Source organism: Hemibagrus wyckioides, linkage group LG26 (genome assembly GCF_019097595.1).
Source record: "Hemibagrus wyckioides isolate EC202008001 linkage group LG26, SWU_Hwy_1.0, whole genome shotgun sequence".
Classification (NCBI taxonomy): Eukaryota; Metazoa; Chordata; class Actinopteri; order Siluriformes; family Bagridae; genus Hemibagrus; species Hemibagrus wyckioides.
In genome coordinates, this window is record NC_080735.1 from 16,366,417 (window position 1) to 16,394,163 (window position 27,747).

Consider the following 27,747-nt stretch of genomic DNA (forward strand, 5'->3'; position numbering starts at 1 on the left):
AATGAATGAATGAATGAATGAATGAATGAATGAATGGGTGGATGGATGAATGGGTAGATGGATGGATGGATGAATTGGTGGATAGATGAATGAATGGGTGTGTAAATAGATGGATGGATGGATGGGTGAATGGATGAATGGATGAGTGACTCAATGAATGAATGAATGAATGAATGGGTGGATGGATGGATGGATAGATGGATGGATGTGAAGGCTATTTGTTTTTCTAAATCAATGGAAGGATGAATGAATGAATGAATGAATGAATGAATGAATGAATGAATGAATGAATGAATGAATGAATGAATGAATGAATGATGAAGTGGTTATAGAATAAAAAATTAATGAGCAAATGAATAAAATGAATGGATGGATGGATGGATGGGTGAATGATGAAGTGGTTATAGAAAGAATGAATGAATGAATTAATGAATGAATGATGAAGTGGTTATAGAATAAAAAAAATTAATGAACAAATGAATAAAATGGATGGATGGGTGGCTGGAAGGATGGATGGATGGATGAATGGACGAATAATGAAGTGGTTCCAGGTGTGTGTGTGTGTGTGTGTGAGAGAGAGAGTGAGAGAGAGAGAGACAGAGAGTGAGAGGGTTGGTATAGATTCAGTTCTGGATGTTGAGGAGTCTGATGGCTTGAGGAAAGAAACTGTTACACAGTCTGGTTGTGAGAGCCCGAATGTTTCAGTACCTCTTTCCAGATGGCAGGATGGTGAAGAGTATGTGTGTGTGTGTGTGTGTGTGTGTGTGTGTGTATGAGGGTCACATTTAAAATTGATGTCCCTTTATATATTTCTGTAAAGCCTGCTTTGCGACAGCATCCACAGTTAAAAGCGCCATACAAATAAAACTGAACTGAAAATAATGATAGTGTTTTATCGCTCTTATACCACAACAAATTCTAACAAGTTATTAATTCTTTAGCATAGTTCTGAGATTAGGGAAACTGCTGTTATATAAAAGGAATAAAACACTTAGTTATTAAATAATGACACGTTTGTAGCTAGGTTTATTGTGTTATCGATGTTGTTAAGGCAGCTACACTATCAGTAGTTAAGTTTAATGCTGTGGAATGAAACAAGATTTATGAATTACGTAAACAGTCATGTTTTATTCCTTACTTAATGGATGGCTGGGATTCATCCTTCATCTGCAAATCTATGAGATGCTTTTTAGAAATGGAACTTGGCTTGTAAGTGTGTTGAATTGCTGATCCAGGTAAATGCAATCCCAACGTTGGTGAAGGAGCCAAAAGACTAAGTGAGTTAATGAAAGAACCAACTGAACCACAGCCTGGGGGGAGCTGGTAAGTGCATGCTTTTTTTTTTTTTTCCTGGCTGCATGATTTAAGGAGTCCAAATCTTTAGAGACCAAATGAGTATCGTGAAACAATGGGAGGGGAAAAAAAAAAAGAAAAGAAAGAAAGTAGGAACCCAATAACAATCAGCACTTTTTAATGATGACGCATGCACAAACTGAGCTATGAGACCGGTACACAGACCGGTCCCTGGTGCTATTCACATCAGATTTGCAAACAGATGAGATGATGATGAATCGAAAAATCAAAAAAAATATATGCAGAATATTTTTTTGGGGGGATTCTCCCTTGCTATGTCCGTTTAGCTCCCTGCATATCCAATGTCCTCTAATGCAGACGCATTACAGCTGCTTAGCCAGCAGAACCCAATTCAAGAAACGGCACCGACTGGAAGCCGGCTTCTGCATTAAAGACTCGCTTTCCTTCAAAACTCCGGGCTTTCAGTCAATCGATAAATTACATGCGGCAGATCTGGTATGCATGATAGCATCGAATGACCTTTCGAACGTCCGCATATAAATATGCTGTCCTGCACGCACTAGTCTAAGTGTGAAGGAGTGTTGACTTGTTTGTGTGGGTAGTGGTATTTTCATACCCAGAGATCATTAGATGGCATTTAGGGAAGCTATATTGGGCATAACCATCTGTATTATGGACTTTCTCAAGGACAGTCAGGTATGTGCCAAGTATGACTGTAAGCCAGTAAGGGTAGGTAGGGTTTTAGTTTGTTCCCTGCAAACTTAGCGATAGCAGGAAAAGCAAACGAACAGACGTTTGAAAGTGAAGGAGTAACGCAAGGAATCATCTCCTGCAAATAAATCTTTCACAGCCTGAACAGATGAAGCCTCTAGCATTTACCAGATTGAAAGGACAAACAGGAGGCATGCCAGACTTTACTCATCACTTTCGCCCAAAACTTTCTCACACTGAAGAGCTTTACCTATCACGTACACATCCAAAAATATCCTCACAGTCACACAAAAAACGCCTCGTCTCTATTTTACCTTTCCCTAATGTACTCTATCACCCGGGCTCAAGGCAAGGTCAGGTAAGGAAGGATTATTGTTTATTGTCATTGTATACAGTACAAAGAAATTCAGCTGGCAACATTCAGACAGCAACAAGGCCGTCTACATATAAAAGTAGGAAGGAATTTAAATAAAGTTAAAAAGGATTGAGAATAGAGAGCACTATTCAAATGGAGACTACAAATTATACCAGAGCAATTTAATAGTATTTTTCTTGTATTTGTTTGTTTATTTGTTTAGTTTTTCTTTCTTACTAAATAGATAAAAAAAATATATGTGTTATTCTTTGGTACATGGAAAATTTCTGGAATACATGAATAAAAAAAATTCTCACCACGCTGAATTGAGAAGGGATGAAGCGTAGGGATGAGTAGTTTTAATAAATAATAATACACAGACAATTAAATAAACATTAATAAAGCTGTTATTTAAGCTAGGATATCTACAAATATCTGACGTAGGTTTAGTTTGTCGTAGGTTTTGCCATGTTAACTTTCCCAATGAAACAGGCTTCCAGTACATTTTTATAGTGGGGTAGACCGGGGTCAGTTGTTAGTCTATCGCTCACGCTAGTCAGCAACAAGCTATTGTGGTGACACTCTTTCTGAGCATGCTCAGTAGCATCCTCTGTGGATTTATCATCAGGTTTTGCACTTTACTAAAAAAGTAAATCTATGGAAGTAAATCTACTTATCTGAAGAAAAAAATAATTAAAAATGTATTTATTTATTTATTTATTTATTTATCTATCTATCTATTATTTATTTAATTGTTAATTATTACTTTGTTAATTATTTATTTATTTGTTTGTTTATTTATCTATTATTTATTTAATTGTTAATTATTAATTTGTTATTTATTTATTATTTATTTATTTGTTTATTTATTTATTTTTCTTAACTAGGGACACCAGGTTGACAATGCAGTGTTAGCTAGCTGGCAGATTTCAACATGGCCGAAATTTGTGATCATTGTAATAGTGTACATTTAAGTGTTTAATCTATTAAACAAAAAAAATTGTTCCCTACCTGGAACACTTAGAACCAACCATATCAGCTGTTCTCCATCTCATAAATATAATCGTGTCATTCGGTGGTCAACATTTAGCCAGTCTAACAACAAACTGATTAAGAAGGAGAAGCTGTGCAGTGGTTAGCATTGTTCTCTAACAGCTCCAGGGTTCTCGGTTGCTTCCTTTTTGTAGTTTCATGTGATACACGGATATCATCCTGCTGTCATACCAGTAAAACCATGCTAAAAAACACACAGGTAGATGAATTGGCTATGCTGCTATAATTGAACCTAGGTGAGAATGACTGAAACAGACTGGTGTTCCATCCCAGGGTCCTTCTGGTCTTGCCGCCCAGTGTTGGCTCCAGATTCGCCGGGACTCAGGCCAGTTCTTTAGTCCATGATAAAAATGTGCAAACAATATACACATGGTCTCCCAAAATTCTCGCACATAGAAGAAGCTAACACTTTTTTATGTTCAAAATGTCTTTCAAAAATTTTCATTTTTTTCATGTTTATATTGTAGATTAGCTTTTGAGAATGCCTTGAGGAGAAAAGGAGAAGGTATTGAACTTCAATTCAATTCAATTCAATTCAATTCAATTTATTTGTATAGTATTTATTTATAAGTCATTTTTTACTCAAAGCAGAAGTAACACTCAAAAAATACATAAAGGTTTAAGGTACTAAATCTAAGTATACTATCAATTAAGTTACTATTTATCCCTAACGAGAAGCCTGAGGTGAAGGTGATGAGGAAAAAGTCTCTGAGATGATATGAGAAAGAAACCTTGAGGCTCAGAAGGGAACCTCATCCTCATTTGGGTGACACTGGATCACAGTAAATAAAGTAAATGTTGATAGATATGTCCTTTCTACAACATCAACCATGAGCTCCTGAAGAACTAATAGGTCAGTGTAGTTTCTGAGTTCATTATAGACTTAGCACTAATTTCTTCCCGCAGAAAGCTGACCGATGTGACGGCAGTTCAGAGACGGTGTGCTTCTATTCACTTGAAATCATTCTCACAGATGCATCAGGAAACTGTCACAAGGTTGTGATGGACTTTAACAGGAAACATGGCCAGCACATGATACACGACACTGGACAGATTCAAAAAGACTGGAAGTGTTGCAGAACATCCGATAAATGGACGTCCAGAAATGTCCAGTAACGAATACACAATGCTTATGAGTATTGGGACAACTTGTATTTACACCGATCAGCCAAAACATTATGAGCAGTGAGAGGTGAAGTGAATAAGACTGATGATCTCCTCATCATGGCACCTGTTAGTGGGTGGGATATATTAGGCAGCAAGTCAACATTTTGTCCTCAAAGTTGATGTGTTAGAAGCAGGAAAAATGGGCCAGTGTAAGGATTTGAGCGAGTTTGATGATGAAGGACCAAATTGTGGTGGCTAGACCACTGGATCAGAACATCTCCAAAACTCTGCAGCACTGGTGGGGTGTTCCTGGTCTGCAGTGGTCAGTATCTATCAAAAATATCCTTTAAGTCCTGTAACTATCCTTTAGGTCCTGTAAGTATGTCCTGTAAGTGTCCTTTAGGTCCTGTAAGTATCCTTTAGGTCCTGTAAGTATGTCCTGTAAGTATCCTTTAAGTCCTGTAAGTATCCTTTAAGTCCTGTAAGTTGCGAGGAGGGGCTAACATCTTGGTGCCAGATCCCACAGCACACACACAGCACAGGGATCTAGTGGAGTCCATGCCTCAACGACTTAGGGCTGTTTTGGCAACAAATGGGGAACCAACACAATATTAGGCAAGTGGTCATAATGTTATGCCTGATGGGTGTATATTCCTTACTCGAGATGAATGGAGATGTTATAACACTTAAAGTGTTTGTATATTTGATTATATATATATATATATATATATATATATATATATATATATATATATATATATATATATATATATATATATAACAGACAGATGGACCTGTGTCATAAACTGTCTATCTATAACATTTTGCTAAGATGTGTTACTCATAAGAGGACAGATGTCACTGACTTGGGGAGAAAAAATAATAGTTGGTCCACTGCAGACTGTTTTTTTTTTGTTTTTGTTTCTTTAATGGTTTAGGGGTGAGAAGGGTAAACCTGCCATCCACCAATCACCCACTTCCTATAGAATACGACTCAGTGTAGGTACGGATCTCCATCTCAGTCATGACGGCGCGTGTTGGTTCCTGCTTTTCATTCGACTCCCTCCTTTTCTTTTATTGACTAGAAAATCAGCTAATGAGAGAAGGCACCACACCTGAGGGAACAGTGTTTTCCGCATTAGCAAGAAAAAAAAAAGAAAAGAAAAGAAAACCTGCCTTAAGCTCCGTGGAGAGAGAAAGCTCGCGCACTCGCTCGCGCGCCTCGGCTTTAGTCGCGTGAGCGCGCGGACACCCTCTAGTGCCGGAGCTCTTTTTGCGAAAATTATCTTTTTCTCCGGCGCGCGCCGCGGCGAAGGGGAGAATAAGAGAGAGCTTAAAAAATAGTGTTTGTTTTTCTTTTTTTTTTTATTAATGCTTACTTCTTCTTCTTCTTCTTCTTCTTCTTCACTACTACCTCCTGAAGACCGCATCACGGTCCAGTCGACGTCTGGAAGGAAGGAGAGCACAGTCGACGTCTGCTTCTTCTTTTTTTTTTGCGGAGAGTTTGGCGCCAAAGAGGAGTAAAAAATAAATAAATAAATAAATAAACGGCTCGCGCCTCCATCCTCGCGCACCCCTCGAGACGTTCTTCTGAGTGAAAGATGTGCGCGTGAGGTCAAAAACAACGGCGGGATTTTGACAAGAGAGAGAAAGAGAGAGAGCGAGAGAGAGAGAGAGAGAGAGAGACACTGTGGTGATGTCCTGAGGACCTCATGTTAATATATCTCCGTATTTAATATAAGGAGAAGAGGAAGAAGAGGAGGAAGAAGAAGAGGTTGTTAAAGAGTCTCTCGCTGACTGGATAAAATCCTTACAGGACAAGTTTCATGCACCGAGCTATGGATTGGTGTTTAAGGCGCATAGCCGCGGTCCATCGGCCATTTCAAACGATTTAAAGTAGTTTAAGGAATTTATAACCATCATTGGTAATCTGTTTCTTTTCACACAGGATCCTGTGCTGTGCTGGATACTTAAAACAAACAAACAAACAAACAACAATGACTTTTCAACTAAGAATCTGCCTCAGTTTTGCGTTCATGGGAGTAACGTTAACGGAGCCCGAGCATCCCAACCAAGGTGCGTTTACCTTCCGGTCGACTGATGGGTTTATATATATGATCATATGGTTTATATATATATATATATATATATATATATAGGATCATAAATCCTGTACCTTCGTTGCTACACTATATCTCACCTACAGACCGTTTATTATTATGTAACGCTGTTAACTCGAAATCTGCGCTGCAATGATATTTCCATCTCATGTCATGAATCAGGTTTATTCTGAGTGTAAATCCACAGGGATATTTATTTATTTTTATTTTTTTTTTATTTTGCCTCATAACATCAAACTGTTTAGATGAAACAGATATGGGAGGCTTGTTCCAGTTCAGCCCGTAGGTGTAATAAAGTGTGTGTGAGAGAGAGAGAGAGAGAGAGAGAGAGAGAGAGGAAGCCTGAAACTGTACTTTCCCCTTGTTGCTGGGGTGGTATGGATCTTTCATGGGAAACATGAATATACAGTGTGTGTGTGTGTGTGTGGGAAAAGTCAGGAACCCACCAGTGGGAATACGCGTACACGTGATCCAGGGGTTGAGAAAGTGCCCAAATGATAAATATGAAATGTTGTTATTACCCTCTTTGAACTTATCAGACACGATGAAGTAAACCTCCAAGACCACTTTGGTGCACCTCCCAAGGTGCGAAAGATGCTCCCTCGAGCCTTGGTTTCCTCCGGAGCAACTATGACAAGTAGAGCGAGGCGTCTTTATTGTACGAAAGCGTGTCATGAGACACGGGAAAGTCGATGATCTAACTTGCCAGTTATGGATTTCAGCATTTCTACGTCACATACGCAAACCATTTTTGCTCACCGTGTAGAAGGCAGACAAAAATCTTGTGCTTGTATTTACAAGTCGGAAATATACACAAGACCAGATCTAAACATCAGATAAGGAGGGTGTTCTTATTTCTTATTTTAGTAGCCGAAATTTGGGATCTTTTTATTATTTATTTAACGTGTTTTCATGCACGTGTAACCCGGAGCAGATCTCGCGTAGACTTGATCTGAAAGAGACGTCACCGTTGCACGCGTCTGATGCCTTGCATAATTTGCAGACTCGCAGAAATTCCGCTCGGTCGCCGAAGCGTCTCAGATTTCCGTATCGGTGTAAAAATAGTACGTCTGCCGCTTTATACGTCTGTTGCGTTTGCACTCGATAACTAGTTTTCCACTCGGCATGGTCAGTCTAGGCATTAAGAGTTTCAGATTTCCTTCCCTGTCTCTGCCTATAGATTTCCTTCTCGAACCGCAGACAGATAGTGAAGTTGCCGTCGTGTCCTCCGGTTTGTTGTGAATATATCGATCGGCCGTTATCTCTAGCCATATGATAATGCGCGGCATGGATTCATCAGGGTTGGGAGAGAAAAAAAATAAATAAATAAATAAATAAATAAATAAATGAATAAACATTTCAAGGTCATTATTTTCTGTTCACACTGGGGAAAATAAAATGAATTGGAAAAAATTTTTTTCTTCCCACGTGTAAAAGCTACAAGTAAGCAATTTAAGGCTGACTCATTTCCACTAACATTAAATTAACACCTACTGTAGATAAAAAACCAGAAGAGCAGGGGAGCACCACACATCAGTTCAGGCCAGTTTTGTGTGTGTGTGTGTGTGTGTGTGTGTGTGATGTGGAGAGATAAAGACAGTGAGCGGAACAGAATTTGTGTAGGATGTACTACAGACAGAAGCGATTAAAATCCACCTCAGTCCTGAAATCCAACACAATAGCCAATTGTTTTTATTTATAAGCCGCTCCTCATCCTCATCCTCATCCTCATCCTCGTTCAGAGGACCGTCTCAAAAAGAAAACAGACTATTCCCATTATCTAATATCTCTAAAGAATGGCGATGAGTAGACTGATTACAAAAAATACTAATAAATAGGCTTATTTTTAAACATAGGGTCACTGAAGACATTCATCCGCCACCGCGACTACACACCTACAGGCTCATGTCCGGCACAGCATGGCGTCGATTATAATTGGCTCCAGCAGGGACGGGAAGCAAACATACTCATGTTACAACACAGGAACAAAACTTTGTTATGATGCAGCAGCCGTGAAACATCATTTCCGCCGCCATTAGCTGCAGCGGGGTCACATTCAACAACAACAACAACAACAACAAAAGTTGCTGCTGTATGTGGAGCCTGAGACATAACGCCGTCTCCTGTATAGACCAGGCTGAGACTGCCGTGTTTTGGAAAGTGGTCCTGCGTCATAGTCATGCTGAATGTATTTAAAAAACTAGGCTAAAGTGAGGGAGACAGTGTGCAGAAAGGGATTGATTGAAAGGATGTGCATTTTTCCACCGGAGCGAGGTTCTGCCCTTCAGCCTCTGACTCGGGAAATCAATGCAACTTTAAATGAGTGGCATGTGAATAGTAATTGGCCCGACTCCTCATTCAGCAGTAAAATAGCAGCGTTTATCCTATTGTTAGTATTTAGTATTATTAGGCTTTAATCTTGTTTATTTATTTATTTATTTTTTCAATAATATGAGATGATATCAGGAGATTCTCATAATTTTTCAGGCAGTATTTTAAATAAATTCCAGTGAACCCTGTGTAAGGGTTTGTTTTATAAGTAGAATACAACTGATCAAATGTAAGTGCATTGTTTTATTAAAGTACGTTAAAATGTCACGTCACTTGCTCATGCTGTCACAGAACAGATGCACACATCTGGCGGAAAGTGCTATCTGCCCTCTGCCACATGCACGAGCTCAAAGACTGCCTGGTGATTGACATTATGACCACCTTCCTAATATTGCGTTGCTGACCCGTCCTGCACGGTGTATTCTGACACCTTTCTATCACAACCAGCATTAACTTCTTCAGCAGTTTGAGCAACAGTAGCTCGTCTGTTGGATCGGATCACACGGACCAGCCTTCTCTGCCCGCGTGCATCAATGAGCCTTGGCCGCCCATGACCCTGTCTCCGGTTCACCACTGTTCCTTCCTTGGACCACTTTTGATAGATACTGACCACTGCAGACCGGGAACACCCCACAAGAGCTGCAGTTTTGGAGATATAGTGCAAGTATAAATGGTGTATAAATTCGCCCCACTCTGGAGCCCCGTGAGGGCTTTTATTAGCACTGATCATCTCCACTATAAAGAGCAACCAGCAAGTAACTGAGCGAAAGGTGAAGAAAAAAAGTCTACTTTTTTAAAAATCACTTCTTTTCTTTTGCTCCTGAAACTGAATCGATGCAGGTTTTCGAACGAAACCGTACCTCTTTATTTAGCAGTGTGATGTTTCACCTCACTAGCAGTTCACTTCTCACATTCAGGCTGCTTTTGGACTAATCTAGGATCAGGCTTTTTTTTTTTTTTACCCAAATCCTAGCCTCAGATACTTTATGAAAAACCTTCATAGGGTGACTGACTCCAACAATCCTTCTAATCAGTCCCACGCACTGTAGGGTCTTCTTGTGAGTGGTGATTGGAGAGGCGTAGCACTCTCGACCATGGTCATTTCTATCCTCTTCCTCACGCATTAACCGGGCCTCCACGCAGCTGCTTGTCACCAGCAGCATTGAGAGCGGATGAAAGCCCGGCTAATCCACTTTGAGACAGAACGGCACCAATAAGAGTGCATAAATGATGCTGGCTGGGGCTGTATCGGTCCAGCCGTGGGAGGATGATGAGAGGGAGATGCAGAGAGAGCAAGAAGATTATAGAAATGTAAAGATGGAAGGGAAGAGGGAGGGCAATATAGAGGCAGAGCTGGGGAGATGGATGGAGAGACAGAAGAAGAGAGACGCAAGGGGAAAGGAAACAATATAGAGACAGACAGAGGGAAAGAAAGATAGAGAAAGAGGGTTGTCAGAAAGTCGGAGGCAGTGAGAATGGAGAGAGCAGAGGAACAAAGAGGCTCCAGAAGCCAAAATAGCTCTTATTCATTTAGAACTTACTTCACTGTATGCATGGATGGAGAATAGTGTGACTAGCGTGAAAAGAACTAGACTATAAGGCTAGGAGTGTTTATATGTGTAAGGGATGGTTACGTCTGTTTCAGCGACAGACGAAAATTTCAATACCTAGCAATAAAATTTAAAATCTCCAAAGAAGTAGTGCCAGAATTTATTTGTTTATTCATTTATTTTTTCATTAATCTAACCGCTTTATTGTGGTCAGGATGGTAACACCGGACACAGGAACACCGGTCATGGTCTGGGAATACGTCTTGGATTAGATGCCACAAAGATAAAGGGGTTATATAGAACTACTGGTGTGTTTTTGTGAGCTGGGAGGAAACTGGAGGAAACCCACGTTACTCAGGAAACATCACAACCGCAAATCCCCCTATTGCCCCCCCGGGGGAACCCTCGCCCGAATACTGAGCCTTCCGTGTTGTGATGATGCACTTCCTGTTTAGCGGACATTTATAACACATTCACAGCAAACACTCTCCGTGAAGTATCATCAGTTTACCCGTTGTTACTTTGCTTAAGTATTTCCTGTATATGATCTGTTTTGTCTGTTTGTTGGCTATTGCCTTGCCCTTTTGGATTTGTTTGCCTTGTTTCTTCTGTTTGTTCCGATCTTTATCCCTCTTTCAACGACCCTGCTTCTGTCTTACGATTTGGAGATACACCGATCAGGTATAACATTATGAGCACTGAGAGGTGAAGTGAATAAGACTGATGATCTCCTCATCATGGCACCTGTTAGTGGGTGGGATATATTAGGCAGCAAGTGAACATTTTGTCCTCAAAGTTGATGTGTTAGAAGCAGGAAAAATGGACAAGCGTAAGGATTTGAGCAAGTTTGATGATGAAGGACCAAATTGTGATGGCTAGAAGACTGGATCAGAGCATCTCCAAAACTCTGCAGCTCTGGTGGGGGTGTTCCCAGTCTGCAGTGGTCAGTATCTATCAAAAGTATCCTTTAAGTCCTGTAGGTTGCTAACATCTTGGTGCCAGATACCACAGCACACCTTCAGGGATCTAGTGGAGTCCATGCCTCGACAGCTCAGGGCTGTTTTGTCAGCAAAAACGGGGACCAACACAATATTAGGCAGGTGGTCATAATGTTATGCCGGATCGGTGTGTACTGTTGTGCTCACTAAACGTTGTGTTTAATCCGCATATGGATCCTGCAGCCCAATCATTACACATGATCCAACCTACTGAGACTACCCAAATCAGAGACTGAGACACTTTGTATTCTTGGCCAAATCCTTACTACAAGAACCCCAACATATGCTGTTCTACTGATATCTAATGCTAATCTCATACAGACTAGATCACCTTTGTGTTAAAAGATATGTGAAACATCGTTTCCGACATAGCATCACACCGTATGCATGTGGTGAATACCTGCAGGACGGGTTATTATTATATCAGGATATTATCAGTCATGATCGCACTTGTTCCTGACATAAAGCATGTCGGTGGTTAGGATTGGAAAATGTCAAATCTGATCTGATATTGCCTCAGCATATCGCTTTGATGCAGTTCATCTCTTACTCCTCCAGCAAGCTTTAAAGCACTTGAGCAAATGTTGAATGAAAAGGCAAACCTTGAATAACGTGTTGTACGACTGTTAGCAATAAGTGCAATCATTAAAGCAACAACGCGGCTTTTATTGAGGTTTTTTACTGCGTATTAAGGCCACAAGTACCACACGGCACCACATGGAGTCATTACAGGATGAATTACTCAAAATCTCAGTGAAAGAGTAAGGGAGCTGTCGAATGTGTACATCGTGTTAAAATGTACATCTCTAGTAGGCTTGATCTAATTAGCTTTCCTTTCTTTGTTTAGGGTTTGAGCTCATTAGCGAATTCAGCTGTTATTGTTCAGGGCTGAAATGAATACCTGTAGAAACCGCAGCTCTCAGTGGACCGAGATGATTACCCGGGTAGGAGCTGATGCAACACACTATATTTTTCTCCATCACTCCTACAGCTGCCAGTTGGCAGCACTTGCCTGCATTTGTCAGGAACATTTGAGATAAGGCAGCGCAAAACAGCCTGTTCTTGTTCTTCCTCCGCCATTCCGGCGACTAATTTGTCATCATGATATACACTTCATCTCCATCCTTCATACGCTCCCCTCCTGCCCCCAGCAACCCACTTAATTCTTTTGCTCTCTTGTAGCCACATAACTTTCAGTAAAGAGCGTCATAAACAATGGCATTGGCCTTTAGTGGAGAGCAGTTAAAGCGTAGCACTGTGTTTGTGGCTCCTATCATTGCTGCATGAAGCACTCATATTGATTTCAGCAACACACACAGGAGTCGAATCTCTGGGGCTTCCACTTTATACCTCCAACACTTCAATAGCTCTTCAAAGAGAGAGTTAGAGGTTTTGTAGCGCTTTGTACTGCAGCAGCTTTGTGTGTGTGTGTGTGTGGTTGTGTGTTAATCCAAGGTCACTACCGTGGATAACCAGTAATAACTTGAAACAAACATGCTGGTTAAACCATTACTAGGTTTTAAATGCATGGCATGGGATGGTACGATGTATAGCGTTTGCCAGAAAATTTGCCTTTTTTGATCATCCAGCATTCCAATCAATTACCCCAACCTCTTTCTCACCCAAGCACACACACACTCCGGTCTCCCCATTGTAATGGGAATCAATTTGGAAATCACACCTTGACATTTCCGAGCATCCCTTGTGCTGTGATCTCAGCGTTAACCCTCAGTGCCGCTCGTTCCAGCTCCTTGCTGAAAAACCTTACCGACTTCGCAGAGAAAGATTACTAATGCAGGACGCACCGACATTATCGGATCAATTTGCATCGACTGTTTAACAAAAGAGCCATTCTTCTCCTTCTGATGTAATCATAGCTATGCGCTGTTTTAAAGGCTAATCAGAACCATGAGAACCCTCTAGTGGCCATTATCACTGTGTTTCAACATTATTACTGTATTTTTTTTTTTTTTTCTGAAGTTCTGGTGCCGCTCAGTTATGTGAATAAGCATGACTTGTTATGTAGCTGATATTAAGGCTTTACTGGATTTTCAGCGTCACTACAAATCACATGGACCAGTAGCCGTGGACTGTTGAGCTGTATTCTTGGATTGAGGGCTCTTGGGTGGCGTGGATAGTCTCTTGAGGAGAAGGCAGCATAGTTATGCCAAGGATTGTTATTATTTCAGCTGCTTTATTCGAGATCCTTCACTCCCCTTTGTAAATTTATTGTGGACCTTATTGTGGACTTTGGTGACTCAGGGCTATGAGGGCTATGCAGCCTAGAGCTTAATGCTATTAGTATGCATTCACATTTCTGGCATTTGGCAGATGCCCTTATCTTGCATTTTAATCTCATTTTATACAACTGAGCAATTGAGGGTTAAGGGCCTTGTTGAAGGGCCCAGCAATGGCAGCTTGGTGGACTTTGGATTCAAACTCACAACCTTCACGATCAGTAGTCCAACCCCTTAACCACTAAGTTACCACATCCCCAGTATGCCTACCTATGGTGAATGGAGATGTCAAATAAAGAGTGCTCCTCTTGAAAGACTCCTATGAAATGTACTATACTAGACCTCCATGGGTTAGGGGTTTCAGGAGCCCATGTCTGGGAGAAAAGGGGGTGTGGTGGTGTCTGCCGGGGATTATCTGGTACCTGGACCACCGTATAAACTGGTCCATAATGATGAGGTGGACACAAGTCATGCAGGAGGAAGTGTAGAGGTCATGTACAATAAAGACCCTTCCATTGGAAAATCACTAGTCTGCATCATTCTCTACCATGGATTAGTAAGTTATTATAATAGTATATATTTAAAAACAAAACACGCCAAATTTAGCCCACCTGAGCTACCTGGCTGTATATAACATTAGAACATTAAAATATAGGACTACATATGATGTCATGCATAATTTGTTCATCTGCATATAAACTATTTATTATTAATAAAGTAACAGCCAGGCTGTGACTACTGGGTACAAAAAATTTCCAGTACTATTTCCAGTTAATGTCACAGTTTCACTCTTAGTCATAGAGCATGAGTGGACGATTCCTGGATACTCACCGCTGACGTTTTGAATATAGCGTAATACCAGTTAGAAAGCAGTTAAGGTCTACCTGGCCACGGCTGAAGCATATAGCTGCACTGCAAACCTCTGATCCAGCACAGTGTTGAACATGTTACGCCGTAGCATTACTGCCGCTCCTGGTACGTTTCTAACTTTATCACACGTGACGCACAGAAGAAAACCACAGCGCGTGAACATTGCTGACTAGAACTAAACACAACAATCTGTTTCTGATGGATGGATGGATGCCATGGATGGATTGAAGGATTTACTTTCTTGATCCCCAAGGGGAAATTTGGGGTGTTTTTGTGCTGAGAGAGTGTGGCACATTGCCACGTTAGGTTTATTTATTTACATTGTTCGCTTCCAGTGCGGCACTTTTCCTTGCATCCGTCCACTCCCTCTTTCAGCTTGTAATAACACCATGTCCAAGTGCTGACAATCTGACAATGGAAGAGATTTTATGGGAAAAATCGAGCTTTTTTAACACCGTGATTCTATAAAACCATGATATTTTTCCGACAATGCTCTCACACCGAGACGACGATTTCACACTTTTCTCACTAATCGCACCAAAGGTAACCGAAGAACGGCGAAGGAGATTCAACTTCCTTCTTCTTTTGTTCTAAATGCAGCAAATAGAAAACACATACACACACACGCAGAGACACACAAAGGTGTCACTGATTGCCTGCTTATCACACAGACTCCAGAATGAAAGGAATTTGCTCGGTTTGCACAGTTAAATGTCAGTTTTGTAATGCCGCCGTATGAAGAGGATTCCTGTAAGAGATGTGTGAGCAGCGCGGCATAATATCATAACGCCACCTTGAGTGCTGTGTAATTTTATATCTCCGAGCTGGATAATGGATCTAATGGAATCTGTTGGAAGTACCAGGGATATTATATGTATCAAAAAAAAAATTCTATTTATTGTAATTATTTTCTCCCATTTCAACCGGTGTTTGAACATCAACACTGATTAGGTACGAGTTATGAAAGTAACACAGGGCCTTGGGCTTCTGTAGGGTGAAATGGGTTCATGTTTACAAAATAATAAGCACTAAACTACATATATTCTGATATATATAACATTCTGAGCAGAAAGAAGAGAAGTGAATAAGACTGAGTATCTCCTCATCATGGCACCTGTTAGTGGGTGGGATATATTAGGCAGCAAGTGAACATCTGGTCCTCAAAGTTGATGTGTTAGAAGCAGGAAAAATGGACAAGAGTAAGGATTTGAGCGAGTTTGACGAAGGGAACAAATTGTGATGGCTAGACCACTGGATCAGAGCACCTCCAAAATGGCAGCTTTTGTGGGGTGTTCCCAGTCTGCAGTGGTCAGTATCTATCAAAAGTGGTCCAAGGAAGGAACAATGGTGAACCGGCGACAGGGTCATGGACGGTAAAGGCTCACTGATGATGCCCGTGGTGATCCGATCCAACAGACGAGCTACTGTTGCTCAAATTGCTGAAGAAGTTAATGCTGGTTGTGATAGAAAGGTGTCAGAATACACAGTGCATGATGGGTCAGTAAAAGGGGGACCAACACAATATTAGACTGTGCCTGTTAACACGAAACCTTTCTTCTAGAGTCTCTTTAAACAACCGGTTGCTCGCTTCTGGGTATCGACGTCCCTGCGCCAGAGTTTCAGCACAAATCCAGCACACATCTCGCATCTCATATTCGTTTTCTGAAGTTGCTGATTAGCTGCAGCAGTGTGTGTGTGCGTGTTCGATAAGAATGCAGAACTGTGGTTTCATTTCTCCTCGCACAGTACATTGTATTATAGTATTATGGGATGTCACACCCGTTCTGACCGAGGATCAATAGTGTAATCAGCGAAGCAATAAAACAGAATGATGATTGGAAAAAGTCGGGTTTAATAAGCAGGCCAGCGTTGTTCTATCCCAGAATGCACTTCTCATCGTACCAGAGGAAATTGAGACCAGCGCAGCACTACAGCCGCAGCTGACGTCTATCATGTGACCTCTACTGTACACACACACGATATATATAACCAGCAGTATACCATTAGCATTAACCTCCTTGTGTGAACAGCACTCTATAATGCATTAGCGCTTGGGAAATATATGCTCTTAAGTCAGACGTTTCTGCATATCGCTGCATGGTCAAATCCACTGTCGACAGGTTTAACCCAAACATAATAACAGGTATGAAAAAAGCAACACCAAAAGCTGCCACAGTGATGTTTTTGATTCGGCTAATATTTAAAATAATGTTTACCTTCAGCACTTGATTTCTGCATAAATATTTATAGCTCGAATTTCTTAGCAGATACACTCTGTAATTTCAGTATGCCAACAGCATGCCAACTATTGATTTGTGTCAGCAAAGATGTTTTACATGTGCTAACTGGTTTAGTTTATCACCCCATAACAATGAAGAGGTATATATAATATGCTTCAGGCTAGGTATATAGAGGAGCAATGATATTCTGTTATATACCCTTTTACTACAGAGCTGTGCAGTTCTCAAATCTGATTGGTCAGAAAGTGATACTTCAGTTCATCCATCCATCCTTTATCCATCTGTCCATCCATCCGTCCATGCATCCATCCATCCATTCCGTCCATCCATTCATCCATCCATTCATCCATCCATTCATCCATCCATTCTTCCATCCATCAATCATCCACCTAACCATCCATCCATCCATCCATCCATTAATCAATCGATCCATCCATCCATCCATCCACCCATCTATCCATCCATTTACCATAGTGCTTATCACACAGGGTCACAGGGAACCTGGAGTCTATCCAGGACACCCTGGACAGGGTACCAGTTCATCACAGGGGACAATCACGCACCCATTCACAAACTGCAGACATTTTAGAGATGCCAGTCAGCCAGTCTTTTGGTCTTTGAGCTGCGGGAGGAAACAAGAGTACCTGGAAACCCCAGAAGCACAGGGGGAACAGGCAGACTCTACCCACAAAGAGTTGCTATGGTGATGTTTTGAGATTGTAATGAGATGTTTGTTTAATGCTCCAGTGTCAGCATGGGTCTTTTCTGGCTTCTTGGTGAGAAGTTGTGTGTCTGCATCTTCCTAAGTTCAAGTTTAGTTCAGTCTGAACTCCTGGGAAATGTTTTCAGCCTTAAATTCTGCCTTAAAACATTTGGAGCAAAATTTTTTGCCTAGCAGATTTAAAACCTGAATTGTAGATGTCTGTGAAGCCTACTGAAGCCCAATGAAAATTTTAGATATCTAATAATGGTAGTGATGGATATATAGTGTACAGTATTTTGCTCACATTTGCGTAATAAAAAAAGTCTCTTTTTGTTATAAAAAATAATGTGAGCTAATGTATAGTGTGAAAGCCTCACTGTCGCTGTTCACATCTGCCCAGAGGTTGTTACCTATAACAGTAGTGAAATGACTATGAGAATGATTTAACTCTTGGATCACGAGGATGGGAGCACGCTGTTCTTTCCTGCTGAGCCTCGAGTCATTATTTCTTGGAAGTGTATCATCTAGATAATTTGTAGATGTTTATGCGCAGTCCTTTTAAAGCACGAATCCTCTATCTCAGGAAGTAGATTATGAAATAAAATTGACTGTCAACAACGTTTACGGCCAAGCGCTCACTCGGGATTCACACGAAAAAAGTTTCTCTTTATAGGTTTTTATGCTTTTTAATTATTTCTTTTCTGATGCTGTTGTGAACGCCGTGAAGAGCGACTAATAAAATGCAATCAGATCAATGGCGAGTAAACACACTCACGGTCCCAGACTATTTCCTGGTGAAGTAAATAACATCAGGATAGTTCACCCTGATCAAGTCTTCTAATTGGTGCAGCAGAAAAGAGTTCACCCAGAGAGCAATGCCAGTTTCAGTCCCTTGGCTCCTGGCCACAGACGGCTATGGCTTTGTTGATTCAACAGCATACAGTAGTGCTCAGACTGTTCGTAGGTTCAAACTCGGATTCTCACCATGATGCCAAAGCCATCTGTGCCCGAGAGCCAAGGGAGTGGTGGGAAAGATGGCGTATTCTCCCTCTCTCAGTCAGTCATGGCTGCTATTTAAAGGTGTCTGTGTACCTACATGTGCAGAAATGGGCGAGTGTGTTACACTTAAACTTATTTGGAGGTGTCTTAAAGGAAGCCTGTACCTGTTGTACTATAGGAGGTAAGGTTACTGGTGGCGGGAATTGACAGGGGACCAAAATATATAGTACTCCTGCACTAAACAGTACGTTAAGTAGCCCTTTTATTTGTCACATATACATTACTACACAGAGAAATTCCTTCTTTGCATGTCCCATTCTTGGAAGGTTGGGGTCAGAGCACAGGGTCAGCCATGATGCAGCACCCTTGGAGCAGGGGTTAAGGTCCTTGTTCAACACATGGTGAGAGAAGGCTGGTCCGTGTGATCCGATCCAACAGATGAGCTACTGTTGCTCAAATTGCTGAAGAAGTTAATGCTGGTTCTGATAGAAAGGTGTCCGAATACACAGTGCATCACAGTTTGTTGCATTTTGGCAGCAAAAGGAGGACCAACACAATATTAGGCAGGTGGTCATAATGTTACGCCTAATTGGTGTACAAAGACATTCTAGACAAATATCCGATGCTAAGGTAGTGCCATGTAGTGCACTTTGCAAGACAAAAAAACAGATCTTTTATCTTCTGGGATAACTGTTGGATTTGACCTTTAAATGTCTTGTTCTGAATGCCGTCGTGCTTAGATTAGAACTAGATCCAGCACAGAGCTCAAAATGACATGTTGTGTCAAAAAATCCAGGCTTCACATTGCACAGCATCAAACGTAAGGTTAAAGTGGGTTCTTACGCCTCCCAGCAGGTTACAAGACTTCAGAAGGAACCTCTATTTAACCGAGACAGCAGGAGGATTTTCACACTTTCTGCAAGTCTGTCTTTTCTCTCTCTCTCTCTCTCTCCCACTCTCTCTCTCTTTTAAAGCATGTGTCTTTTCTATCCCACGCCGCTTGGCCTACTTTAAGGACTCGGGATATCCAAAGACAGACACAAATGACAACTGCCACTTCATATGACTCGCACTTGATGTCTCAGTCTTTGGGATTGAGGGCAGCAAGTCACTTGACCTTTCTGACAAGGACATCTGTAACAGTTAAGGTAGACAGTTTATTAGGTACACAAGGTAACTACCATAAGCCTTTCCATGAAGATGTTAAGTTATTGATATAAAGATAAGGAGCAAAATTCCACCTCATATATTATCCATATTTCCTTGCTCGCAGGTTTAAACAGGTTTACAGGGATGTGCTAATTCTTTATTGTTTCCATGGTAACAGCCTAGCGTTTTTGGAAGGAGTCTCCAGTGAGGCAGTGCTTTGTAATAATCAGAGGTTAAGCTGAAATCCACGCAACCATCTGGCTTTACGGTTTCTCAGTGACGTGACAAGATGATTTTTGTTTTGCTTGTTTGTTTTGTCGAAGGTTGAAGGTGAAGTCGGTGAAAGGCAAGGTTGTAATTTTATATGTAACTACAAATGGACAAAAACTAAATTTAAATATAACTATAAATGGCCAAAAACTGAATTAATGAATGAATAAAAAACTTGGAATCCTGGACAAATTGCTGTGTTATATATTTAAAGGTAAATAATAATCTACTGATAAGAGAAACCTATTGGGCCGCATGACACCATTGATTACTTTCCTATAACTGCACACCACATGATGTTTTATTACCCACTTAATAAACATGAATTATTGAGTAACTCCTATTAAAGTGAATAGGAAAGGTGTGTACTGTAGTTATGAGACCGAGGAATCTGAATCTGGCCTCCAGGTGGCTCACGGGAGATCGTAAAAGTTCAGCTTTGGAAGTAAACATGTTAATCATATCTTATTATACTTTATTTTATTATTTTATTAGACTTTAGATTGAATAACCTAGTCCAGTGGAAAAGGAAACGTACGGAACGCGGCGATAAGGCTAGATGTTCCATCGAGAGCCGTGTTTCGACTGAAGTTTAATCTGGTTTCGTGAAAGTTGGCCATAAATATTCTGTAATTAAGTCCATTTAAATCTATCACCCAATCTAAGTGTAATCTCGCTTTCATCACCGGACGGCAGAGAAAACTTCAATGTGGAAATCTAGGGATAATTATGACCCGAGACTGAGTCATGGGGTCTAGACGGGGTGTAATCCGATTTGATCCAGGCAGCCAAAGTGCCCAGCTCTCTAATTCACCTCTCGTTGTTTGGGTGTGTTGAGCCGCGCAGATCCATCACTTCCAGTCACGGCGATCCGGCATCGGCAAGCAGATTTGATTACGGCGTACAGTAGCGCTCGGTCTGTCTGCAGATGTTTAGAGCATTTAGCCCTGCCTTGCACTCAGCGCAGACATTAGAGTAGCCGTCTGGCCCCCCGTTAAACGCACCAGCTCTCGTGTATTACAAACACACCTATTGTTTGCATAACACCACAACACTCTGTGTACCAGCATGGCTTTTTAGCACCACTCACTTTCAAGCGAGGGGAGATTTGATATGTCCCAAAATACATCTCTCTTTACCTCCCTACACTGGAGAGATATCTAAAAGCTCTAAAAGACAGACAGAATATCACACAGGAGAATGAATGACACGGTTCACACGGTAGCCACCGGGGAGATGACGGCGACACACTTTATTGATAGCTACTGTAATTAAGTGTAGGCTTGGAGAAGAGGGAAATTGCACATTCATCATATCAAATTAGCACGTATCAAGCTCGGTGAAGGCGGCCTAATGGCTGTGTTTTCACCCCTGCTGTAATCAGTGAGAACAAGCTACTGGAAAGCGTCATCTGCTGAAGACTGGCCTGGGCGTTTTGTACACAACACAATCCCTAAGTACCTGTTCTCTCTTCTCAAGAACTTCCTAGTGTCTAGCGCTCAATGGTGGAATAAATTGTGCCCTTAAACATCCCACACTTGATTAGTCAGCATTCCGAGGAGGTAGAGAGGTCGAAATAAAATGGCCAGTGACAGGAAAATCAAATCAAAGAGAATGTGCAAGATGTATTGGTGTGTTTTAAATGTAACCCTTATTCCCGTCTCCTTCTTTTGTCTGCAGTGGTTCTCCTGGACACCACAGCTGTATTGGGAGAACTTGGTTGGATGACCTACCCGGTAAATGGGGTAAGTAACATTACAACTAAATTACCACAAGCTATTACTGTGATTCTTTAATCCTATTTATTTATTTATTTATTTATTTATTTATTTATTTATTTATTTATGTATTTATTTATGTATTTATGTATTTATGTATATTAATCATTCTATTTTATTTATTTTATTTCATTTTATTTTATTTTATTTTATTTTATTTTACTTTATGTTATTTTATTTTATTTTATTTTATTTTATTTTATTTTATTTTATTTTTTGGAAGCAGTTCTCAAAACACCAATTTATTTCAAAATGTCAACGTGAAGCATTTGGCTGTAATTCTCTATAAAACATCGGTTTTAGTCCGGCATCAGGTATAATCTGCCTCTGGGGGGAAAACTAGCACTTTGACAGAGTGCCTAATTTCACTAGATTTGCTGTTTAGACATTCTGTAAATTGGAATCTGGAGTGGAGCATGCTCAACTTTTTTGGCAGCTAGAGAAACAGGATGAGGGTCAAAAATGTATTTTTTTTTTTTATTAAAGGGCAATATTTGCCCTTTGGAGTTGATTTTCAGAGGGCAAATAAAACTTACAGTGTGAGCTATTTGTCTTTTTTATTTCTACACACACAAGCATTTAAAATTCTGTTAGTCTTTCATAAAGTTTTTGATGGTTGCCATTAGCGTGATATTTCAGAATGAAATACTAATATTGACCAAAAGAAGTACTTTATGGTTCTACAAAAAGAGGAATTGAAATGTGGCAATTTTTGCCCTTAGATTGTAAATATCTGGGGCATTTTGCCATTTGCCATTTTGCATTTGGACATTCCAGCCATTAACAAGATGCAGATCTTATATAGTAGGTTAGAGCAGGTTAGAATAGAGTAGAATAGAGTAGAGGAGATAAGAGTAGATTACATTAGAGTAGATCAAATTAGAGTAAAGTAGATTAGAGTAGATCAAATTAGAGTAGATTAGAGAATATTGGAATATAGTAGATTAGATTAGATTAGAGTTAATTAGAGTAAAGTAGATTAGAGTAGAGTTAATTAGATTAGATCAGATTAGAGTAGATTATAGTAGAGTTGATGGATTAGATCAGATTAGAGTAGATTAGAGTAGAGTTAATTAGAGTAGATCGGATTAGATTAGAGTAGAGTTGATGGATTAGATTAGATTAGATCAGATTAGAGTAGATTAGAGTAGAGTTGATTAGAGTAGAGTTAATTAGAGTAGATCAGAATAGAGTAGAGTTAATTAGATTAGATCAGATTAGAGTAGATTATAGTAGAGTTGATGGATTAGATCAGATTAGAGTTAATTAGAGTTTAGAGTAGAGTTGATTAGATTAGAGTAGATTAGATCAGAGTAGATTAGAGTTGATTAGATCAGAGTAGAGTAGAGTTAATTAGAGTAGATCAGAATAGAGTAGAGTTAATTAATTAGATTAGATCAGATTAGAGTATATTAGACTAGAGTTAATTAGAATAGAATAGTTTAGAGTAGAGTTGATTAGATTAGATCAGATTAGAGTATATTAGACTAGAGTTGATTAGATTAGATCAGATTAGAGTAGATTAGATTAGATCAGATTAGAGTAGATTAGATTATATCAGATTAGAGTAGATCAGAGTAGATTAGATTAGAGTTAATTAGAGTGGAGTAGATTAGAGTAGAGTTGATTAGATTAGATCAGTTTAGAGTAGATTAGATTAGAGTTAATTAGAGTAGATTAGACTAGAGTAGAGTTGATTAGATTAGATCAGATTAGAGTAGATTAGAGTAGAGTTAATTAGAGTAGAATAGTTTAGAGTAGAGTTAATTAGAGTAGATCAGATTAGAGTAGATTAGACTAGAGTAGAGTTGATTAGATCAGATTAGAGTAGAGTTAATTAGAGTAGATCAGAATAGAGTAGAGTTAATTAATTAGATTAGATCAGATTAGAGTATATTAGACTAGAGTTAATTAGAATAGAATAGTTTAGAGGAGAGTTGATTAGATTAGATCAGATTAGAGTATATTAGACTAGAGTTGATTAGATTAGATCAGATTAGAGTAGATTAGATTATATCAGATTAGAGTGGATCAGAGTAGATTAGATTAGAGTTAATTAGAGTGGAGTAGATTAGAGTAGAGTTGATTAGATTAGATCAGTTTAGAGTAGATTAGATTAGAGTAGAGTTAATTAGAGTAGATCAGATTAGACTAGAGTAGAGTTGATTAGATCAGATCAGATTAGAGTAGATTAGAGTAGAGTTAATTAGAGTAGAATAGTTTAGAGTAGAGTTGATTAGAGTAGAGTTATTTACAGACTGAATCAGGTCTCTGTACAGGTAAACTGTGTGAAATATTTACAGGTAGTCAGTTTTAAAGTGTGTAGAAATACATGAAGAGCAGTTCAGCAGTTTGTGTAATAAGTAAATGTAGAGTGTTCATAATGAAGTCATTCACTTTAGAGTAAATGTCAGGCTTTAAAGTCTTAATTCCTGCTAATCCTCCTCCTTATTACAACCAAATTCTAGTCGAAAACGAATTCCTCAAGTCACGGCTCTGTATGAGTTCACTCTCACTGCATGGAAAATTTCTAGACTCCAGTCGCTGCTCGATGAATTTATATCCATTTGCTCACGTTGTCAAACGTTATTTCACGTTTCTGCATTAATGTCTACAAACTAATGAAATGGGGGTGTGAGTGCGGGAACACAGACAGCTGACCGCTGCTTCAGGGAGCTTATTAAAGAGATATTAATATCTCAGATCATCTTCACACTATTTCTGTCCCTGTATTAAAGCCTGCTGTCTTCACATGAAGAGTCAGTTGTAGCTGCTCCATGATCAGCATTCAGTCTTTATCATGTCTCGCTCCACAGCGGAGGTTTATATGAAGCTCATGTGAAAGTAGACGCTCAGAGCTGTAAGATTTTGTAGCTTTTTGTTTTTATCTAGCTTACTAGGGGTGATGTATTCTATCTTCAAGGTAAATGTTGATATCAAACCCATTCCTGCTCTCGGAGATGCTTGTTCATCTAAAAAGCAGCTCAAATTTCATCTTCAACCAGTGTAAGGTTCTCCAACAGAGGGAAAAACACACGACTAAACCACACAGAGTCGTTTTATATCAAACCCGCGGTGATAAAATGGATCATTTGTTTATACAGGAACTTGTATCTTCAGCTTTCCACACAGTAACAAGTCTTGTGTGTATGTAATGGCCGGTGTAAAAGAGGACTGGAATACCCCCGGACATGGCCGTCATTGGAAAACAATCAACCTTGGGGGTGGAAACAGTAACCCAGGCAGCATCATAACAAGCAGATGTGTAACAGACGAAGGTGTTGTGTAAAGCGTGTAATAATACGGCGGTAATAAAGCCAGTCGACTGCGCCGCTTTGTCCGAGACCGGGCGTAATAGACCCGTAAAAAAAAGTACGGAGCGGCCGGCGTCTCCCACCTGGACGTGACTCCAATGGTGATGCAAGTCAGAGGCAGTTTTTTGTATTAGAGCTTGTGTAAAATGACCTACTATGCACTAGCCGGTGATTTCCCAGCGGCCTTGCGGTGCACATCTTCAGATTGGTTCAGCTCTTCCTCTGGAAACGGCGGTGTGAAGGGAGGACTGATTTCCTCGGTAACACCACATGAGTTTTCATTTGTGGTGCAATAACAAGCCAACCCACATCTCTCCCATCAAATCAATAATTCATGCTCTAATATCCTGGATAGAATTTTACCTGTTCTCACTAGGTAGTCTCTCTCTCTCTCTCTCTGTCTGTCTCTCTCTCTCTCTGTGTGTCTCTATGTCTCTTTCTGTCTTTATGTCTCTCTCTCTCTCTCTCTCTGTCTGTCTCTATGTCTCTCTCTCTCTCTCTCTCTCTCTCTCTCTCTGTGTCTCTCTATCTCTCTCTGTCTTTATGTCTCTCTCTCTCTCTCTCTCTCTCTCTCTCTCTGTCTGTTTCCATCTCTCTTTATCTCCCTTTCTTCTTACTTTATCTGTCTGTCTGTCTCTATCTCTGTGTCTGTTTATCAGTCTCCCTATCTGTCTTTCTCTCTCTTCCTTCCTCTCTCTCACTCTCTGTTCGTCTTTATGTTACTGTCTGTCTATCTGTCTGTCTCTTTGTCTCTTTCTCACCCTCTTTCTGTTTGTCTTAATGTCTCTCTCCACCTCTCCCTGTCTTTCTGTTGCTCTCTACCTCTATGTCTCTCTCTGTATCTCTGTCTGTCTTTCTCTGCCCCCCCCCGCCCTCTCTTTGTGTCCCTTTCTGTGCGTCTCTCTCTCTCCAGGTACAGGGTATTGCATGTTAATCAAGGCCTCTCCCCTTTTTCTTTTTTCATGAGCCAGCTGGAACATACACCTTTCCCAGCATCAGGACGCTTCTTCCTGCCATTTAATTTGTTTTCTAGTAAAAGACGACAAGAGTATATTTACACTCGTTTTTGTTTACACTGACACAGACATGTCCTTCGGGTATACTTCATTCTCTCTCTCTCTCTCTCTCTTTGTAAAACACTCTTTCTCTCTTCCTTTCTCTCTCCGTCTCTCCGTCTCTCCGCATGCGGGCAGCAGGTTTGTTTGTGCTGTTTTGTTGACTATTCTCCTGGCTCTCCTCTTTGACGTGTCCCTCTGAGCCGCTCTGTAATTACTAAATGTGTCACAGAGCCACCGCCATTCCTCACACGTTCATATTGGTGAGGCGGATTTCCAGTTCCCGTGGTCTTTTTTTTGTTGGAAGCAGAGGCGAACATCCCCATGCTGCACGTGAGCGGAGGGGAATAGACTGTATGTTGCATATTTAATGAAGTTTCTGAGCGGCTACGTAGGGTGAAAGAACCCTTAATGAAGTGTGTAGAAAACAATTCACATTATACAGATGCATATTTTACTGTTTTATTTCTCACACAATACAATTAGAGTTAGAGTAGAAATGGGAATAGAATTTGCTGGAAAGGGAAAGATACATAGACAACATATATAGTAGTATTTAGAATGCAGTGTGGAAGCGGAGGTGTGGCCAAGCACCGGGATTGTGAATGGAGGGCGGAGCCAAGGGAATCGATTGGTCAGGATCACACACCTATGCCGAATTGTATTAATGACTCTGTTGCATTGAGCTGCTTTAGGGATAAAAGAGGGAGAGATGAGAGGCAGAGAGAGGGAGTGTGTGTGTGTGTGTGTGTGTGTGTGTGTGTGTGTGTGTGTGTGTTGAAAATAGAAGCGCTGAAAAGCAAAAGTGAAAAATAAAAGCACACTTTGAGCTTTTCCAAGCCTGCCTCCTGTCTCCTCTTCCTCGAACCTTCAGCTCGACTTACACACAGGTTTAAATTTTTTTTAAAAATCACAGCTTTAGATTAATTAGCTCCTTTGATGTCATTGTTTCTATAGTAACAGATCATCCACATAATGGAAGAGTGTAATCAGTCTCTCTCTGGGTGTCTATGTCTGTCTCTCTCTCTGGGTGTCTATGTCTGTCTCTCTCTCTGAGTGTCTATGTCTGTCTCTCTCTCTGAGTGTCTATGTCTATCTCTCTCTCTGAGTGTCTATGTCTATCTCTCTCTATGGGTGTCTATGTCTGTCTCTCTCTCTGGGTGTCTATGTCTGTCTCTCTCTCTGTGTCACTATCTCTATCTCTCTCTGCGTCTATGTCTGTCTTTCTCACTATGTCTCTGTGTGTCACTGTCTCTCTCTCACTCTCTCTCTCTCTGTGTCACTGTCTGTATCTCTCTCTCTCTGCGTCTATGTCTGTCTCTCTCACTCTCTCTGTGTCACTGTCTCTCTCTCTCTCTCTCTCTGTGTCACTGTCTCTCTCTCTCTCTGCGTCTATGTCTGTCTCTCTCACTATGTCTCTGTGTGTCACTGTCTCTCTCTCTCTCTCTCTCTCTCTCTCTCTGTGTCACTGTCTCTCTCTCTCTCTCTCCGTCTATGTCTGTCTCTCTCACTATGTCTCTGTGTGTCACTGTCTCTCTCTCACTCTCTCTGTGTCACTGTCTCTCTCTCTCTCTCTCTCTCTCTGTGTCACTG

The 27,747-nt window shown here is 40.5% G+C and overlaps 1 protein-coding gene across 1 annotated transcript in view; it reads left to right on the forward strand.

Moving 5' to 3' along the window:
* Positions 1-5,562: 5,562 nt before the first annotated feature.
* Positions 5,563-27,747, forward strand: part of epha6 (eph receptor A6) — a 187,743-nt gene continuing 165,558 nt past the window's right edge. The window contains exons 1-2 of the mRNA XM_058381240.1: positions 5,563-6,616; positions 21,688-21,752. Of these exons, the coding sequence (XP_058237223.1) occupies positions 6,538-6,616; positions 21,688-21,752 (144 nt within the window). The 5' untranslated portion in view covers positions 5,563-6,537. The remainder of the gene's footprint in view (positions 6,617-21,687; positions 21,753-27,747) is intronic.